Here is a 16312-nt window from a genome sequence, read left to right as displayed (position 1 = left end):
ATTTACTAAGTAATTCCAATCTATACTATTACTTTAATCACTTGTTCTGTCTGGAGGTTAAGAACCTTGAGTTCAAAAACTCCATGACACATCCCTCAGATTGACATTTTCCTTCTTGCAGAGTATCTGCTTCCTCACAGAAAATTAAAGGTTCAAAACTTAATTTCACTGAAGAAACACTGCATATATGTCGATGGTGCACAATAAATACTTTGAGGGTCAAACATTCTCCTACTAATATGATAACAAATAATGGAGGGGTAGATGGTGGTTAAAATGTCATTCTTGTCTTATCTGACAATATTTAGAAATTATGAATTTCACCTACAAAATAGTCCTCTTGCCTCAAAACAGGATACTAACTATTGTTTACAGGCTCTAGAGCTGAAATTCTAGAACATCATTAAGATTACACTCCTCTCTTTCAATTAATTCGTTAATTTTATAAACACCTCATCATTTTTGCTTTGTTTAAGGAAATAATCTTATTGAAGGAAAACAAGGATGGTAACTTCACAAATGGTTGAGGGAAACTACAGCTCTTACCTGGGTCCCTGTTTCTTTATAAAAATTCACATGTTAATAAGAATTTTGAATTTTCCTAGAATCCATAATTTAAAGATTAAACGAATAAGTAAAGCAGAACAAGAGATTAAATAAACACATAACATTTACATTTTTATTTTGGATTTAAAAAAAAAATATACAAAAAAAAAAGTGGCATAAAATTTACACATTTTAGCTTATATAAATGCTTTAGCATTCAACAGTGATATTGGTTTTTTTTTTTTTTTCCCCCAAAAAAATATACACATTTGTCGAACAGTGTTCCTCTTATTCAGGTGGGTGACATATTTGCTGCATTATTGTACAGCACAGATCCATCAATTGTAAATATTCATCAGCACCATCCAAAAGCCGCTTGTCGCAGATCTGTGAAACAAGTATATAAATTTCAATAAATAATTGCAAACACATATAAACATAAATTGAGCAAGTACAACAGATTATGCAAAAGGTACATCATTATACAGTGAAACAATGTTTGTAAAGAATGAAAATTGTTATGCAAGTAATAAATATACTCATGATATAATGAGTTCATGCAACCAGTGAGATTAGATATAGCAGCCTTAAAGGTGAATTTTTGAAATTTGTTTTAAAATCTCAACAGCTATGATAAACAGCAGTAAAAGTCAATAACTTAAATATAGGATATCACTGATTAACAGCTATCCATATAAAATGATCCAGATAAGAAAAGGGATATATTGTGATAGGGAAATTTATACACTAAGCACATATTAAATTTTTTTATTACTTCATATAAATAATTGCAGCAATGTAAGCCTGAAAATCCCAGCTATTTGAAGTAATTTCAGAGCTTCAATTATAATATTAATGTATCCATATATAAAAAGAAATCTTGTACTAATTCAATGCCACTATAATTTTTCGTAGATTTTTCTCACCTATATGTTATAACTTTTCTAGATAAAATTACTAGCTTCCAAAATAATCACTAACGGATCAATAATCAGTCTTTAAGGATAGGGTGTGGTCTATTTAGAATTACCAAACATAGATATAGATAAAAATTGCATATTGATGTAAGAGTTTAACAATACTTTTTATAGAACTATTATTAATGAATTAAAAATATTTAGTAATATCATCTAATTTTTAATATTAATAATTTAAAAAAAGGAATTTTCCATTATTTTTAACACAGAACTTCCATTATCCATTAACAATTTATTTTATCAACAAATTTTAATTTCCTTTAAATTAGTATTAAATAGGGAAAAACATTAAATTTAAATAATTTTTTTTTCAAAAAGTTTGAATTTTTAAAATTATAAATAACTCTAATTTTTCTGTTGCATTTCTCAAATACATATCATTTCAAAATTTTTATAAACAGCAATAATTTTCTAACGTTTATATATATATATATATACATACAGTTTTCATACATATATATATATACAAACAGTTTTCTTTTAGTTTATGAGAACCTTATAATTAAGTAGCCACTAAAAAAAAAAAAATACAATATAAGTCTGATAAATTATATCAAACCTGAAACTGTAAAACCAAAAAAAGTTTAAAGCGATTAAATAATGTTTCTATTCTTTCCAAAAAATTATGTACAAAAATAATTTTCTTAATCAAATGGATACATGAAAAATATTATTCTGCTGCTAGGTAACTTATATTCAACATAGTAAAATTTCACTATATGTAATATTCATCATGACAGATAAATTCTAAATATCTAAATGATAAAATTTCCAATTCTGTTATCAGCAACAGAAAGTATTTTCAAATCAGAATATATTTATGTAAAATATTCTTTAATTTTAATGAGAACAGGCATTGAATTCTTTAATAGCATTATTCATGATGTTATAGCAAGAATTCTTTATTGATATCAAGATGTTATTCTCAGAGCCATGACCAATGAGAAAATAATGCCTTGACCAATCCGAAAAGAAAGCAGAAAACAAGAAAAAGAGGTTGTGAGGAAGCATTTTGAATTTGTATCTCTTCAGAATGGAATTTTGCAGAGAAAACGTTTTTCTAATTTCCACCAGGAGAAGATCTTTGTAGGAAAATAAAAGTCTGGACAACTGAAAAGTTAATGAGAAGTCTGAGTTCAAAGGTTAGAAAATAATTATTTTCAGTATGCAGATAACTTGAAATTTCAGTGAAATCCACTTGTAGTGATCACTTAAGGTCCAAGCCAAAGTCATCACTACATACAGAATATTTTTAAAAGAATAAATTCTATAAGTATACAAGAACATAAAAAAAGCAAATACACAACATCATTAATATTATTCATATATATTTAACTTACACACTCTCTTAAAGAGTTACTGAGACTATTAATTACCAAGCATTTGTTAAACTTTTCATATGAATATTGTTCACCAAATATACAGCACAGTATTGGACTGATCTTTCTAAAGGTCAAAGGGTTTGCAGAATTTAGTGGACTGTTTCCCTCTTGACTGCAAGCCATCATCTTTTCAATATTCATGCCTGACAAATTGTTCCTTCTGTAGGATTTATAATTGTCTCCCAATTTACATCAACACTGCACTAGAGCTTATAATCTTCTTCAGAAAGATTTGACGACTTTTCAATGAATCAGGATCATCCTCTTGCAATTCTAATAATGCATCTAAGGTGAACTGTCTGAACATCAAAATACTTCACTACAAGTGAATTGTTGACCATTAGAATCAGCAAATTTTCTATGTATTTAGATATGGAAGATCCATTCCTTATTATTTTGATCAGTACAAACAACATACATGATCATTACACACACACACACAATGCAAACACATAATAGCAGCTGCGTGTCCGAATAGAAGAAACTTTTGGAATGTTTCTTTGACTTATTTTACCACGGGAGACATAATTTACATACAAAGAATCAGTCTGAAATATGTCAGTCTACATCACAAAACAAGAGCAGGAGAGACAAAAATTATTCCTTTTTATAATTTCACTTTGGTAATTCTGTAAAAAGCATGTTTTACAAAAAGATACTTTGATAAGGTTTTCTTTGACATGTGCAGATTTAGGATACAGTATCTTAGATATCTTTGAAAGAATGTTGTAAGCATTAAGAATATTTATCCTTTCACTCAGAGAGTGAGAAAATGTTGAGACCAGCAGTTTTATATAGCACTTGTAGAATTGATTAAATAAAAAGTAAAATATAAGCTAAATTAAGAAATGAAGAAATTAATTAGGATTTAAACATAATATAAACCATTATAAAAGCATATTTTACAAAAAACAAGATGGAATTTATAAATGATACATATATAATAATATTAATTCAAAATACATTTTCTAAAAAGTTATAAGAGTGTGTGCATGTAATAATATAACGATATAAACTTACTGCTATTTTTTCACATATTGCTGCCTTCTGTTTGTTACTGAGAGCATCGTTAAATACTATTTCATCATGAAGTTGATTGATCACTTGACCAGTGGTGTAACCTTCATAACCTAAATTCTTTAACAAAAAAAAAAAAAAAGTGTTAAAAAGTTATTACAATATAAACCGTAGTGTTTTACAGGTCTGGTATGGTTTAATGATTGAAAAAGTAATATAATAAGTTTTAAATTAAAATCTGATATATAAATGAGATTGATTAGTCTATTTTGAAAAGATAGATAAACATAAAAGACAGAAATGATTTAATAGTATTTCACAAAGTATTTTAAAGTAAACTATTTTATTTTTTAAAAATATTTTAGAAAAAAAATTGAAATATTTGATTTTTGTAAAACTGCTCTTTTTATACAGCATAACTATTGTTTTCATAGCTTAATAATTGTTGATTACATTTCAATATATTGTGTAAAGTAGTTCAATTGCAATACACAACATGTTATTGTATTATTTTGATTGCGCCTAATTTGTAACTGTAGGATTCATGAATTATTTCCAAGATTATTCTACCAATAATCTCTAGATAAACCCATTATTTTGATTACAAGAGGAAAATCAATTCTATATTATTCTTTTTGGAACAAGAAATATGTAAAAATGTATTTTCATTCTATGATGTCACAAAAGTTATAGTCATGTATTAGTGGAAAAATGATACAACTTTTCATTTACATAATTTTTAAATACTTACACAGGCAAATTTTTCAAGTTTTTCATAACTGTCAGATTCACATACTGTAATTAATTCTTTAATCCACTTTGTAGGAACAACCTAGAGAAAATAGAAACCAATTTAAAGACATAAAGATTAACAAGCATTAAAAAAAAAAAAAGTAAAGCTAGTAGCTATATTCTAAAATGAATCAACTAAAAATAAATAATAGTTACACAAAAAAGTGACTCAAGTTAGCAATGACTAGTAAAATTAAATGTAGATTGAAGTAATTTATCTGATGAACTGAATGGTTTTTCAAACATTTAAAAGACACCATTTTAAAAAAAAACTCTTATTAACAATGTTTATGATCTTAAAAAGAAAAAATTTTAAGCTTTCTTTTTGTACATACTGTAACATGACTCTGAAATTATTGTTTTTAAATCATAAAAAATATTAACTTTTTATAAATCGAAATTAAATAATGAACAATCTATGATAATGGGTAAAACTGATTATAAGGTGTGTCATAGTTCAATCAGAAATTACATTGATTATTATTTACAATTTATATAAAATAAATTAGAAAAATACAGCATTGATGAAATAAAGTAATTTTTTACTTCCCCCCAATAACTATCCAATTTATGTATTAATTGTATGCATTATTTTGTATACTATTTAAATTAAAGGAAATAAAAAAAACTATAAATATTACAGTTTAATACATAATACAAAAAGGTTTTGTTCATAATTTCATATTATAAAGTGAGGCAAATATCGTAAATATATTATTATTAAGCTGAAAAGACAACTGACTACAACTAAGCTATACAAATCTATTTTATTTCTATGCACATTCCCAATGAAGTGTTAATACAACATGAATGAATATATTGCACCAGGAATATATAAAATACAATAATTAGATGATATCAATGTTAAATAACACTGTTGTACTTCTCTCTGTAACTTTGATATACATGAACTAGCACAAAAAAAGTAAAACTAACATCTACCATAATTTAACATTAACTGTATTTAAATAATATTAATCCTTTCAAATATTGCAGTTTGATTTGTGACCTCAGTGCCAGATTAGATTTGAAATCTAATTCTGCCACTGATCTTTCAATGTATGGGGTCTGATTCATAACACATTTGTTAGTGTTAAACATAACTTCAACAGATGTGATATTTAAATTTAAAGAGAGATATGAACTCAGAAAGCATTTTCATAATAAGAATCAATGAATCATAATAAACAAAGTTTTTTTTATATTGAAGTTTAAAATACATTATTCAATTATATTCATAAATGACACTTTTACATTAAAATAGATTATATTACACAATGTTTAAAGATATATATTAATAAATATTAAGATCTATTATTGAGTAAGATAATTTAATCTTCTGAGCAAAAATTGCACCACCAAAATAATGTAATAACAGGCATTATTGACATGGTAGCATGGTTTTATATGGTACATATAAATTAGTTTGTGAAACCCTAAGCTAAATTGAACATATCTTAAAATTTTTACAGAAATATTTTAAATAATAGACCAAAATAAGAAATACAATCACATAAATGAATATCTGAGTAAAAATATGTTACCCCACTAATATCTGCTATATCTTCAACAGTGATGCCTTCATCACCTTTTAACCTATGGGCACTCTGAAGTAGTGTTATGGCTTTTCGCAGATCACCTTCTGAAAAATCAATTATAGAATCTATCACCTGTAAACAAGAATAAATATTTATTACATTGATAATTCAAAAAGCGTTATTTGTAAATTTCAACACCTTTAGAAAAAAAAAGTAGAATAAGGGAAGAAAAGGCAAAATAGCTAAGCTAAATTAACTGTAAAAATAAAATAATTATTTATCAAATGCCTAGCAAATAAATAATATTTCACATCAACGAATATTTTTTTAATTATTATCAAGTACTATTATAATTTAATAAGAAGATTTTGCATGAAAATTAACTGATATTATACTATATAAATGAAATATGAGTATTTAAAATTAAAGAAATAAGTTTTTAAAAAATCTTGAGATAAATTTAATGGCAGGCAGTACTGCATAAAGATAGGAGTTCTCATAAATATAAGATACCCAATCAAATATTATCCCAAAGATTTAAACTGATAAAATATACATGATTATAAAAATAACAATGCAGCATGTTGTTTGTTAAGTACAACATTATTATCATTCAGGAATTATTATAAATTTTCTCTGAAAATTACATCGATATGAATACCATGATGTAAGATTCAGTGTATGCTTTGTCTAGTAAGATTTAATTAAGTGATTGTTAAACACTACAAAAGAATTGAATGAGTGGTGGAATTTTTTAAAAATCCAAATCCACAGCATAATGGGATAAGACTGAATATATTTTGGACATCTATAGAGACACACTGAGTTTATAATCAAAATTTAGTTGCAAAGTAAGAAACTTGTAAAATTCTACTCTTTAATAAAACTATAATAATTTATAACAAATCATACGTTGTACTCATATCATAACCCAACTCATCAGAACCCAACTGTCATCAAATCATATGTTAACCCAAATATCTTGCAGTGAAATGCATTATTTAAGTGAATGCTATTTCAAAATTTATAACAAATCACATATTCTCTCATTAACCCAAATATCTTGCAATGAAGAGCATTATTTAAGTAAAAGTTCCTGATTTTTATTCATGATACATTCATAATTTAAAATTATGATAGACTTCGTTCATAAAAGTTGTTAGAAAATGAAAAAATAAGTAATAAAAGTCTTACATCATTCTCAAATGTCACATTTTCTTCTGTGGCAATATAATTTAATCTCTGACATAATGTGTCTTTCGATAAGGGCTTGAAGCGGAATTTTGAGCAACGTGAAGTCAGGGGATCAATAATTCTGTAATAATATTAATTAATGAACTGAAAAGATACAATTAACTGATCTTAAAATTTCAAAAATCTAATTAACTTAAAATAAACCAAAGTAAGAACAATGAATTAATAAACAAAAACATTCTTACCTACTGATATAATTACAAATAAGGCAAAATCTAGTGGATTTACTAGCCTTTTCCATTGTACGTCTAAGGGCAGACTAAAATATAATTTAAACATAAATTAAAATAATGTTTTTTCATTAATAATATACATAGTAACTATTATAATTTGAATATATATATATATATATATATAAAGGCAGAACAAGTAAAATTAAGAATATTTCTCATTGCACCGTTTGGAAAAGTACATAAATCTAATATACAGCATGTTCATTATACTCATGGTCCAATAAATGATCTCTAAACTATTACAATTGACATATACTTCTACTGAAAAAATGCTCTATATAATATTAAAAAATTATATGCTATATTGTTTGAATTGCTAAATGTACTGCAGAAAAAGTGACAAACTCTAAAATTTTAAACAGATCTTATTGATAATATTTTTTTAAAAAAATTTTTGGTACATTAACATTTTAAACAAAAAAAAAAGTTAAGCTTTTCTGTGATTGAAAGCAACTCCATAATTTCATTATTCATTAAACAATATTCACTGATTAATAGATTTACCTCAGTTTAAAATGATGTCTAAATAGTAAAAGAATGGTCTAAAAAAGCAATATTCAAATATTCATAATTAGATTCTTTTTAGCTGCAGGGTATGGAAATGATCTTGTTTTAAATGTTAATATGTCAAGAATATTTTATTAAATATGACTAAAGGAACAAGAAAAATATATAAAAATTTAAGACTTTTTAATTTTTTTCAGCAATTCATTACTGATTTAAATAACACAAAATATAATTTTTTACATCATTTAAAACATTTTTCCTAATTGGAAATATATCCCTATCTATAAAGGTTTAAATATTACTTACTAATCGATAGTTAGAGTGAACAATTTAAAAAAAATTATATGTAATTTTGTTACACAAATCTAATATATCTTCTATTCCTAAATTTAGCAACCAAATTAAAAGATTTTCATGTTTTAATCCAGCCCTTTAAACAAATTTAGAAGCTATAAGTGCCTCATGCAGAAAAATTTCTTTGCTTATTAAGTAAAACAATAGCTTTTACTTTTAATTAAGATGAATGCACCAATCCATGGTGATTTAATTTAGAAAAGATAGAAATCTTGGGAAATGATAGGGTTGTACTTAAAATAAATAAAAAGTATTTCATTTCAATGCAAATTTACTTGTAGAGTCATATCAATAAATTTTGTTCATTAAACTGAAAATAATTCACAATTATAGTTTTTCCATGATTTTAAAAATAAGAATTACAAGAAAATTGGAAATTATGGGGATTTACTCTTTTTAGAATCCTAATCAAAATATATTTTATTTTCTATGTAAGCTTTTAGTTTTAAAAATGCTGCCACATAAATTGAGCTTCTATCTAATATCAAATATTATCTAGAATTTTAATGAAATGTGAAAAATAGATCTAATTTAAGTGTTCCAAAACATTGGATTTCTTACTCCTCTAATATGGATAAATCTAATATTTTCAGTTGCAACATAATCTCATAGAATATTACTAAACATACTAAATCTTCATTAATGGAAAAACAACCAAGATTAACAATATAAAAAGATAACAAATGTTGGCAGAACATTGCCATTTTTTTTCTTTTCATTTTATTATGAAGGAAATATGATACCTGAGCAGCACTTGTCATAGAATCAGCTTCATCTAAGATGACAATTTTAAAAGGTGGGCATGGCTTACCACTAGAGGAGATACAAAGATTAAATAAATGCAAAGATAAATTAAATGAGAGAAATACACATATATTGTATTCTTCAATGGACATGCTAAGTTCATTTTTATATAAAAATATTGAATTACATTTTTTGAAATATAAACTCAAGAGCATTTGTATACATATAATCTAGATGCCCAATCATTTTTACAATTAAATTTTGCTTCAGTTTTGAAAGTTATAATCATGATAATAAAATAATGTCTACATATCATGAAGAGTTGAAGAACTGTTATAAGAGACAAAGTGCAGTATATTAAAAGCATATCTTTAATTTTATTGTGAAAATTTGGACATATAACTAAGAAAAACATCTAATAAAAATAAAGAACAAAAACAATTTAGAAAAAAAAGATATACATAATGTAATTAGAAGATACAGGGCATTTTGAGCATATGTTACTGCAATTATTGACATCAATTGAACCAAAATATTATCTTCTAATATAAACCTTTGAATGATATGCAAGTTACTTTAATTAATTTTAACCAACTTTTAACCACTTTTACAGTATTATTAAGTAATCATTGATGGAATTCAGATATCTGAGATAAGCATTTCAGGTTTCTAAAATAATGTTTAATGTAGGCAGTTGTCTACAAAATGCTAAAATGGTGACAGTTTACAATTTCACAATAATTTTTTTAAAAATCCATTTATCATAATTTTATGGAGAAAATCTCTAAGAGATCGCCACTCTGCATTCAGTTTCAAATGACAGTTCCATAGTCACTTTATTACAGACAGACATTACTATGACAGCTCAAAAATTTTTTTTGCTTCAAACACAATTTTACTGTTAAAGATACAAATATATCAATATATACATATATAATATTTTAATTTTACCAATCTTTAGATTTTTTAAGAATTTAAATATAAAAATTGGAATCTTACTCATGGCCAATACCGCTAGCAGTCTGCTGTGCAAAAGACTTCACCTTATCTCGAATAACTTGAATACCTCGTTCATCAGATGCATTCAATTCTAGTATTCTGGCTTTAAACATGTCACTAAAGAAGTAAAAGAATTATAATATTAGTTTAAATGTCAAATAAAAAAATTAAATTATAATTAAAAAATTATTTTTCAATCTATCAATAATTATTTTACCCAAATATTTCTCTTGCTAAGGCAAGAATTGTTGAGGTCTTCCCTGTTCCAGGTGGACCATAAAATAATAAGTTAGGAAGCTGCAATTGGAATTAAATATAAGTATAAAATAATATTATATGTAGATAAATATTTTTTCCCCTTTCTTTCTCATGAAAAAAGGCAGAGATAAAAAAAAAATGCTAATAATAATGTAATATATATAAGTACACTTACATCAGGATTGGCCAAACTTTTCTTTAAAACAGCAACAACTTCATCTTGATATACAACTTCATTCATGCATTTAGGACGGCTTAAAGAGAAATTAAAAGATTTTCAGAAAATTGACATTAAATTCTTATTTGAAAAATTAAGCTTAAAATAACCTGTTTATTTTTTTAAAGCAAAGTGGCTTTAAGTTTTTTTTTAGGTATCTGATTCAAATTTGTTTATTAGTACAAAAATAAAATATAATGTGAAAATAATAAACATAATGATATCAAATGCTTAAAAATCAACAAGGCAACACTTTAGTTCCCTCTTTCTCCCTTTGTTTATATTGATTATTTACTTGCATAGTGTTCTTATTCACAGTTCACTCCCTGTGTCTCATTGTCCATATAAAGTTCAGGGAAGAATCCTAAGCTACAGCAAAATATTTATACGACAATGTTCCCACATCAGACACTTAATTTCAAGCATCAACTAATCTAACAAACATTTAGGCAATCCAATATTTTGCTATTAATATAATATAATAGAAATAATTCATGCCCATTCTATGGTCAGTGATATTACTTTTTCATATATTATTACAATTGAAATTGAAAGATAATCCTCATTCAAAATTCTAATGAATTATTAGCAATGGGAAAGATATTAAGCAGCAATTCTAACAATTCAATAAGATAAGATTGACAAAATTTAAGATTAATTTATTTTAAAATAATCAAAACTGAAGCTTTTATTTTTTAAAAATTCCAGATATTTCAACAAAAATTCTGAATTTCTAATAGCTAACCAAGATGTCTTTAGTCAAATAATACCTGGTAACCTCTTTGACATTGCAGAAATTTTGGAAATGGAAAATGAGTTTCTAAAAGTCAAATAAGTTATTTAAAACCCTGCAGTGAAAAATAACACAATAAATAATAATAATAAATAAACAAATTAAAGTAATTGTGATAACAAAAATTATAAGTGAGATAAAATATAATAAATAAAAAAAAATTCAATGAATGTAAGATTCAATTTAATAATCCATTATCACCAAAATGCTTTTATATTGAAATGGTAAAATTAAATTGTACAAATACTTTTCTGTATTAATTAAAATTATCCATACATATATGCATTTATTTTAGTAAACAGAATTACTAGTGCACACTTCAAGCAAATCCTCTCAAAATTAATGCAATATTTACAGGTGTATGCTGGATAAAATGAACACAGAAGAAATATATACAGTGCATTTTAATATTCTGAGATGACACTTTTCGACGATTCTATCTCATTAAGGGGAGAGACACGGAAGGATGAGCGCATTTCCGGAAATCTTCGATCATGATTTTAGCTGCATTAAATACTTTTTTGTTCAATTTCTTTTTTCATGTGTATGTGAATATTGTGTCGTTTATGACCTTATGACCGTATTATATTCAATAATAATTCAGTCTGCGAATAATCTGAGGTAATTTTATTATTAAATGTAACATCCCCTCCTTTCATCTTTCCTCTCACCCCTATTTGACAAATTAAACCCATCCTAACGCATGCACAAAAGCATGGAGGGTTTTAGAATCCATTATCAAACAATATATACATCATTATTGACATAAAGTTATTCAAAATAACTATAATAATAAAAAAAATGATGATAAGTTATTTTTAATCATCATCATCATCATATTTGGCTAGACAGCCCAGGGTCGGCCAGTGACTTCCTCTGAAATCTGTTCCACCGCATTCTACCTTTGACACTTGAGCGACAGTTTCTTTCTTGGATAGTCAGAAAGCCTGTCTCTACTGACTCCATCCATCTCATTTTGGGTCTACCGCTTTTCCTACTTGTTAGAGGTTCACGTAAAAGAATTTTTTTTTAAATATGGAATCATCATTCATTTTAAATATATGAGCCGAGGTTATTTTTAATATTAACTAAAAAGTCTCCTTAACAAATGCAATTCATCAAATCTTTCATTTTTGAGATATTTTATGAAGATAACTCACGTTTTGTCAGTTCATAAGATGATATTCAATTTAAATTAATATTAACTTCATAATTACAATGGAAATTTCAAATGCAGATCATGTTTTTATATTTAAATGTAACTGAGCTACATATAGTAAAAATTTGTGTAAAAGAATGAAATTTTAAAAATTAATTTTATAAATTGTTTTCATCTCAGATTATTATTATATAACAATAAGATTCATTCAGTTTCAGGGTTCTTTCAAACTTACCATATTACTACTTTTGCACTTACTTTAAATTAATTATTTGCTAATAATAATAATATGAATATGTGATAGCTTTTACATTGCATGGATCTGACTACTTTATATTTTATTAAAATTACATTATATATTAGTGTATGAGCAACATTCGCAAATTTGATATAAGTTTTATCACATACAGATAATTCACAAATTTTGTTTTAGTAACTACAATACCACAAAATGCAGAATTTACGGAATGAAATGTGCATAACTCTATAGAAAATTATAACAGTTACAGAAATTTTATTTTAGGTTTTAAGCTAGCAGAATTTGAAAATAAACTCACTATTTTTCAACCCAAGGTGTAGGTCTTTTTGTTTTCTTTGAAGAGGAAGGTGTGGGTGTTCCATCCCCTTTAGAAACAGAAGGTTTTGGCTTACTTCCTGGCTTATATCCTTTCAGAAAAGCTTCCATAATTACTATATAAGAAAATAAAATTTTAAAAAATTAAAAGAAAAGAAAATGATTTCATAATGCTGTAATTAACACCAATAAGAAAAATCACCACTGATCATTTAATAGTTGCAATTAGGTACACAAGATAAGTCAAAAATCCTCACAGGCAGATAGTAGGATATACGAGTGAGATACTGGATAACAAATAACAAACAGGTTTCTTTATTCATCTTCCACACATCCCATCACTTGTAGATGAAATTACATTTTCTTGGAAAAACGAAATGCTTTATTAGCAACTAAGCAATTCTGAAGCCCACTTGAAGACAACATTATGCAAGTTGGCAGTTCAGAATCCAATGCTTGACTTTGAATTGGACATTCTCTGCTCCGCCCATATTGACTCTAAGCAAAAGTTCATCAGAGAATTGAAGGAGGAAGTATTTGCGGAGTTACATCTTGCAAGCATTTGTTGTGATCATTTTATTTTTATAATACTTCTAACAGTCATACCATGCATCTATGAACATATTTATCCAAGTAGAAATGATTTGTTTAGGCTTGACTAACTTACTACAGACATTTGTCTAAAGACTTTTGACTCAGTTTGCATAAAAGTGTACAATATTTTCAAATTTTTTATAAAGAAATTTTTAATAAAAAAATAAATTTTAAAAATTATTTTTTATAACAGAATTATTGAAAAAATTAGGGTATTCTTTATTTTATTTTTAAAAAAACCCTCAAAAATTCCTCCCAGAAAAATAATAAATTTTAATTCTACATTCTTCCTTTAAATTTAACAATGTATTCCAATATTGAGAAACAGTATAAAAAATTTTAAACCTGGAGTATACATATTAAAAATAGTTACATGAACACATGCAAGGGGTGTATAACACCCCAATTCATTATTTATCCCAAACAAGCATTTTTTGGCATCTCAAACAAGCATTTTTATTACATCTCAGATCATTCATTAGTCATATAAGCATTTCAAGCTATAAAAAACAAAATGTTAAAGATTTTTTTTTAACACTTACTGTGATCACATACATGACAACATTTGCATAGCATCCTCCCCCCCCTCTCAAAATAGTATCTAGGGCTTTCATTATAATCCCCTCTGTAAATTAACATCAGATTCCATGAGGGCAATCTTTTTAAATTTTTTTCTTCCACATTCTATAGAGAGTTTTTAGTAGAAATAAGAAACACGCGAGAATTAATGCTAACAATGTTCAAAAACGAAAAAAAAAAAAAAAAAAAAAAAATCCTTTATCAGTCATTTGAAATTTCAGTTATGGAGCATAATGCTATCATCCCATCCAAGACATCAACTTTGTATAGATTGTAAAAGACTCTTTAAAATCTCGTTACTACTATTTTCAATATGGCATACAGTTAATAAGAGAATAATTTTAAATTTTTTGGATACAAAAAGGAAAACTCCCTTTTCTTTTTGAAATAAAAATATAGAATTCTGCAAGGGAGGATTTTTAATTGCAACAGATTTGGTAGCAAATTCTTTTTGGTTTTAAGATTAATTCTCACAAACATATGCTTTTTCTTTAATTATTTTTGTGAAAACTAACAAGATATGTACTAAGTGACTACAGTTAAAGACATCCAAAGCTGCAAAACTTTTACCTTTCTCTCATAACATTTTTCACCTGCATTAACATGGTTTATAAATTTGGAAACATGCATAAGTCTCTGTTTTAAAAGTACATAACATTCTTAATTCAATTGTGTCAATTTACTATAACTTAAGTAGTGAAACATCATTCTACTCCAACCACTAACATGTTTACACTCCCTTTGAACCTGATGAAAAGATTTGCAATTCAGTGTTTTACATCTATGAAAATGATTCAATTAAAAAAGTAATATGTTTTCTTGGTATTGGTTCCATCTCTTTAATGCTACCTTAAGAGTAGCTAGCATGGATTTGACTTATTTCAATCGAAGAGAAGACAGCAGTTTTTACATTTTGCATTGTATGAAATATATAAAACTTTCTCTTGTTTGTTTTGGTAAATTAAAACTGAAAATATATTTTTTTTCCTAAAATTTTTATTTAAAAATGCATTTTAATTTGGTATTTACTAAACTGCTATCACTCTCAAATAAAAAAAAAACATAATCTAAAAATAAGATGAAATTTATCTAACTTTTGATACTATTCAAATCTTTGATTTCAAGTATAAAAATAAAAGGTGTATTTAAAAAAAATTAAAGAAATGAAGGAAAAAATGTATCGCATATATGCATTGTTGGATCAAATGATAATTTACAAAAACATTAAATTTACAACTTAAAAAATATGGCAGAAATTGTAATGTGAGTGGGTCTTAAAAGAAACTTAATAATCAATTTTTAGAAAAACATTCGATTTTGTTTTAGAAATTTCTTTGTCAAAATATTATCCTTCAATCACTCTTTAACAAAGTTATCTTTTTTGATAACTGAAATTATTCTTAAACAAACAGATAATGTTTAAATCAATAGATAATATGCATGAATTCAAACAAATTAACTGAATTCACATACGTCAATGATAACGCACTAACAAATTGAGATAAAAAAATATCCTATGATTTGAAAAATAGCAAATAACATGTTGATATATAAACTTATAAAAGCAAATTTAAATTTCCAAACCTGGTTGAAAGTTGGCCGAAAAAAAGATGACTTATATAGTTAAAGACACACAACAAAAAGTGAAAGCAAAATAAACCGCCAAAATAATTGTTTATGTTTTGATAAATCGATGACAATAGCGATTAAATTTTATATCAATTACGTTGTTGGTCTTTTGAAATAGTATTGAAACATGATGCACTCAATAAATTTTGAATAAATTTAATTTTAC

At 25.8% G+C, this 16312-nt stretch overlaps 1 protein-coding gene across 1 annotated transcript; it reads right to left on the bottom strand.

Annotated features, from left to right (window-relative positions):
- Positions 1-702: 702 nt before the first annotated feature.
- LOC129971656 (replication factor C subunit 4-like) lies at positions 703-16229 on the bottom strand. Its single transcript, XM_056085624.1, has 12 exons — positions 16102-16229; positions 13328-13460; positions 10777-10855; positions 10561-10640; positions 10344-10460; positions 9344-9413; positions 7692-7765; positions 7447-7567; positions 6259-6384; positions 4674-4754; positions 3926-4042; positions 703-933 (listed from the first exon to the last, which is right to left on the bottom strand). The coding sequence occupies exons 2-12, from the start codon at positions 13453-13455 to the stop codon at positions 835-837; spliced, it is 1092 nt and encodes a 363-aa protein (XP_055941599.1). The 5' UTR covers positions 13456-13460; positions 16102-16229; the 3' UTR covers positions 703-834.
- Positions 16230-16312: the final 83 nt, after the last annotated feature.

The sequence above is a fragment of the Argiope bruennichi genome, chromosome 6 (genome assembly GCF_947563725.1).
Source record: "Argiope bruennichi chromosome 6, qqArgBrue1.1, whole genome shotgun sequence".
Taxonomy (NCBI): Eukaryota; Metazoa; Arthropoda; class Arachnida; order Araneae; family Araneidae; genus Argiope; species Argiope bruennichi.
The sequence above is the reverse complement of the archived record's forward strand: the minus strand, read 5'-3'. Positions and strand labels throughout refer to the sequence as shown.

What these genes read in the sequence shown, in the direction of transcription:
- LOC129971656 (XM_056085624.1), bottom strand. Translation starts at nt 13,455, where the DNA reads ATGGAAGCTTTTCTGAAAGGATATAAGCCAGGAAGTAAGCCAAAACCT. An exon ending in TTAGCAAGAGAAATATTTGG is followed by an intron (nt 10,461 to 10,560) that starts GTAAAATAATTA and finishes TTACTTCTTTAG; the next exon opens with TGACATGTTTAAAGCCAGAA. An exon ending in ATGTGACATTTGAGAATGAT is followed by an intron (nt 6,385 to 7,446) that starts GTAAGACTTTTA and finishes TCTTGTTTACAG; the next exon opens with GTGATAGATTCTATAATTGA.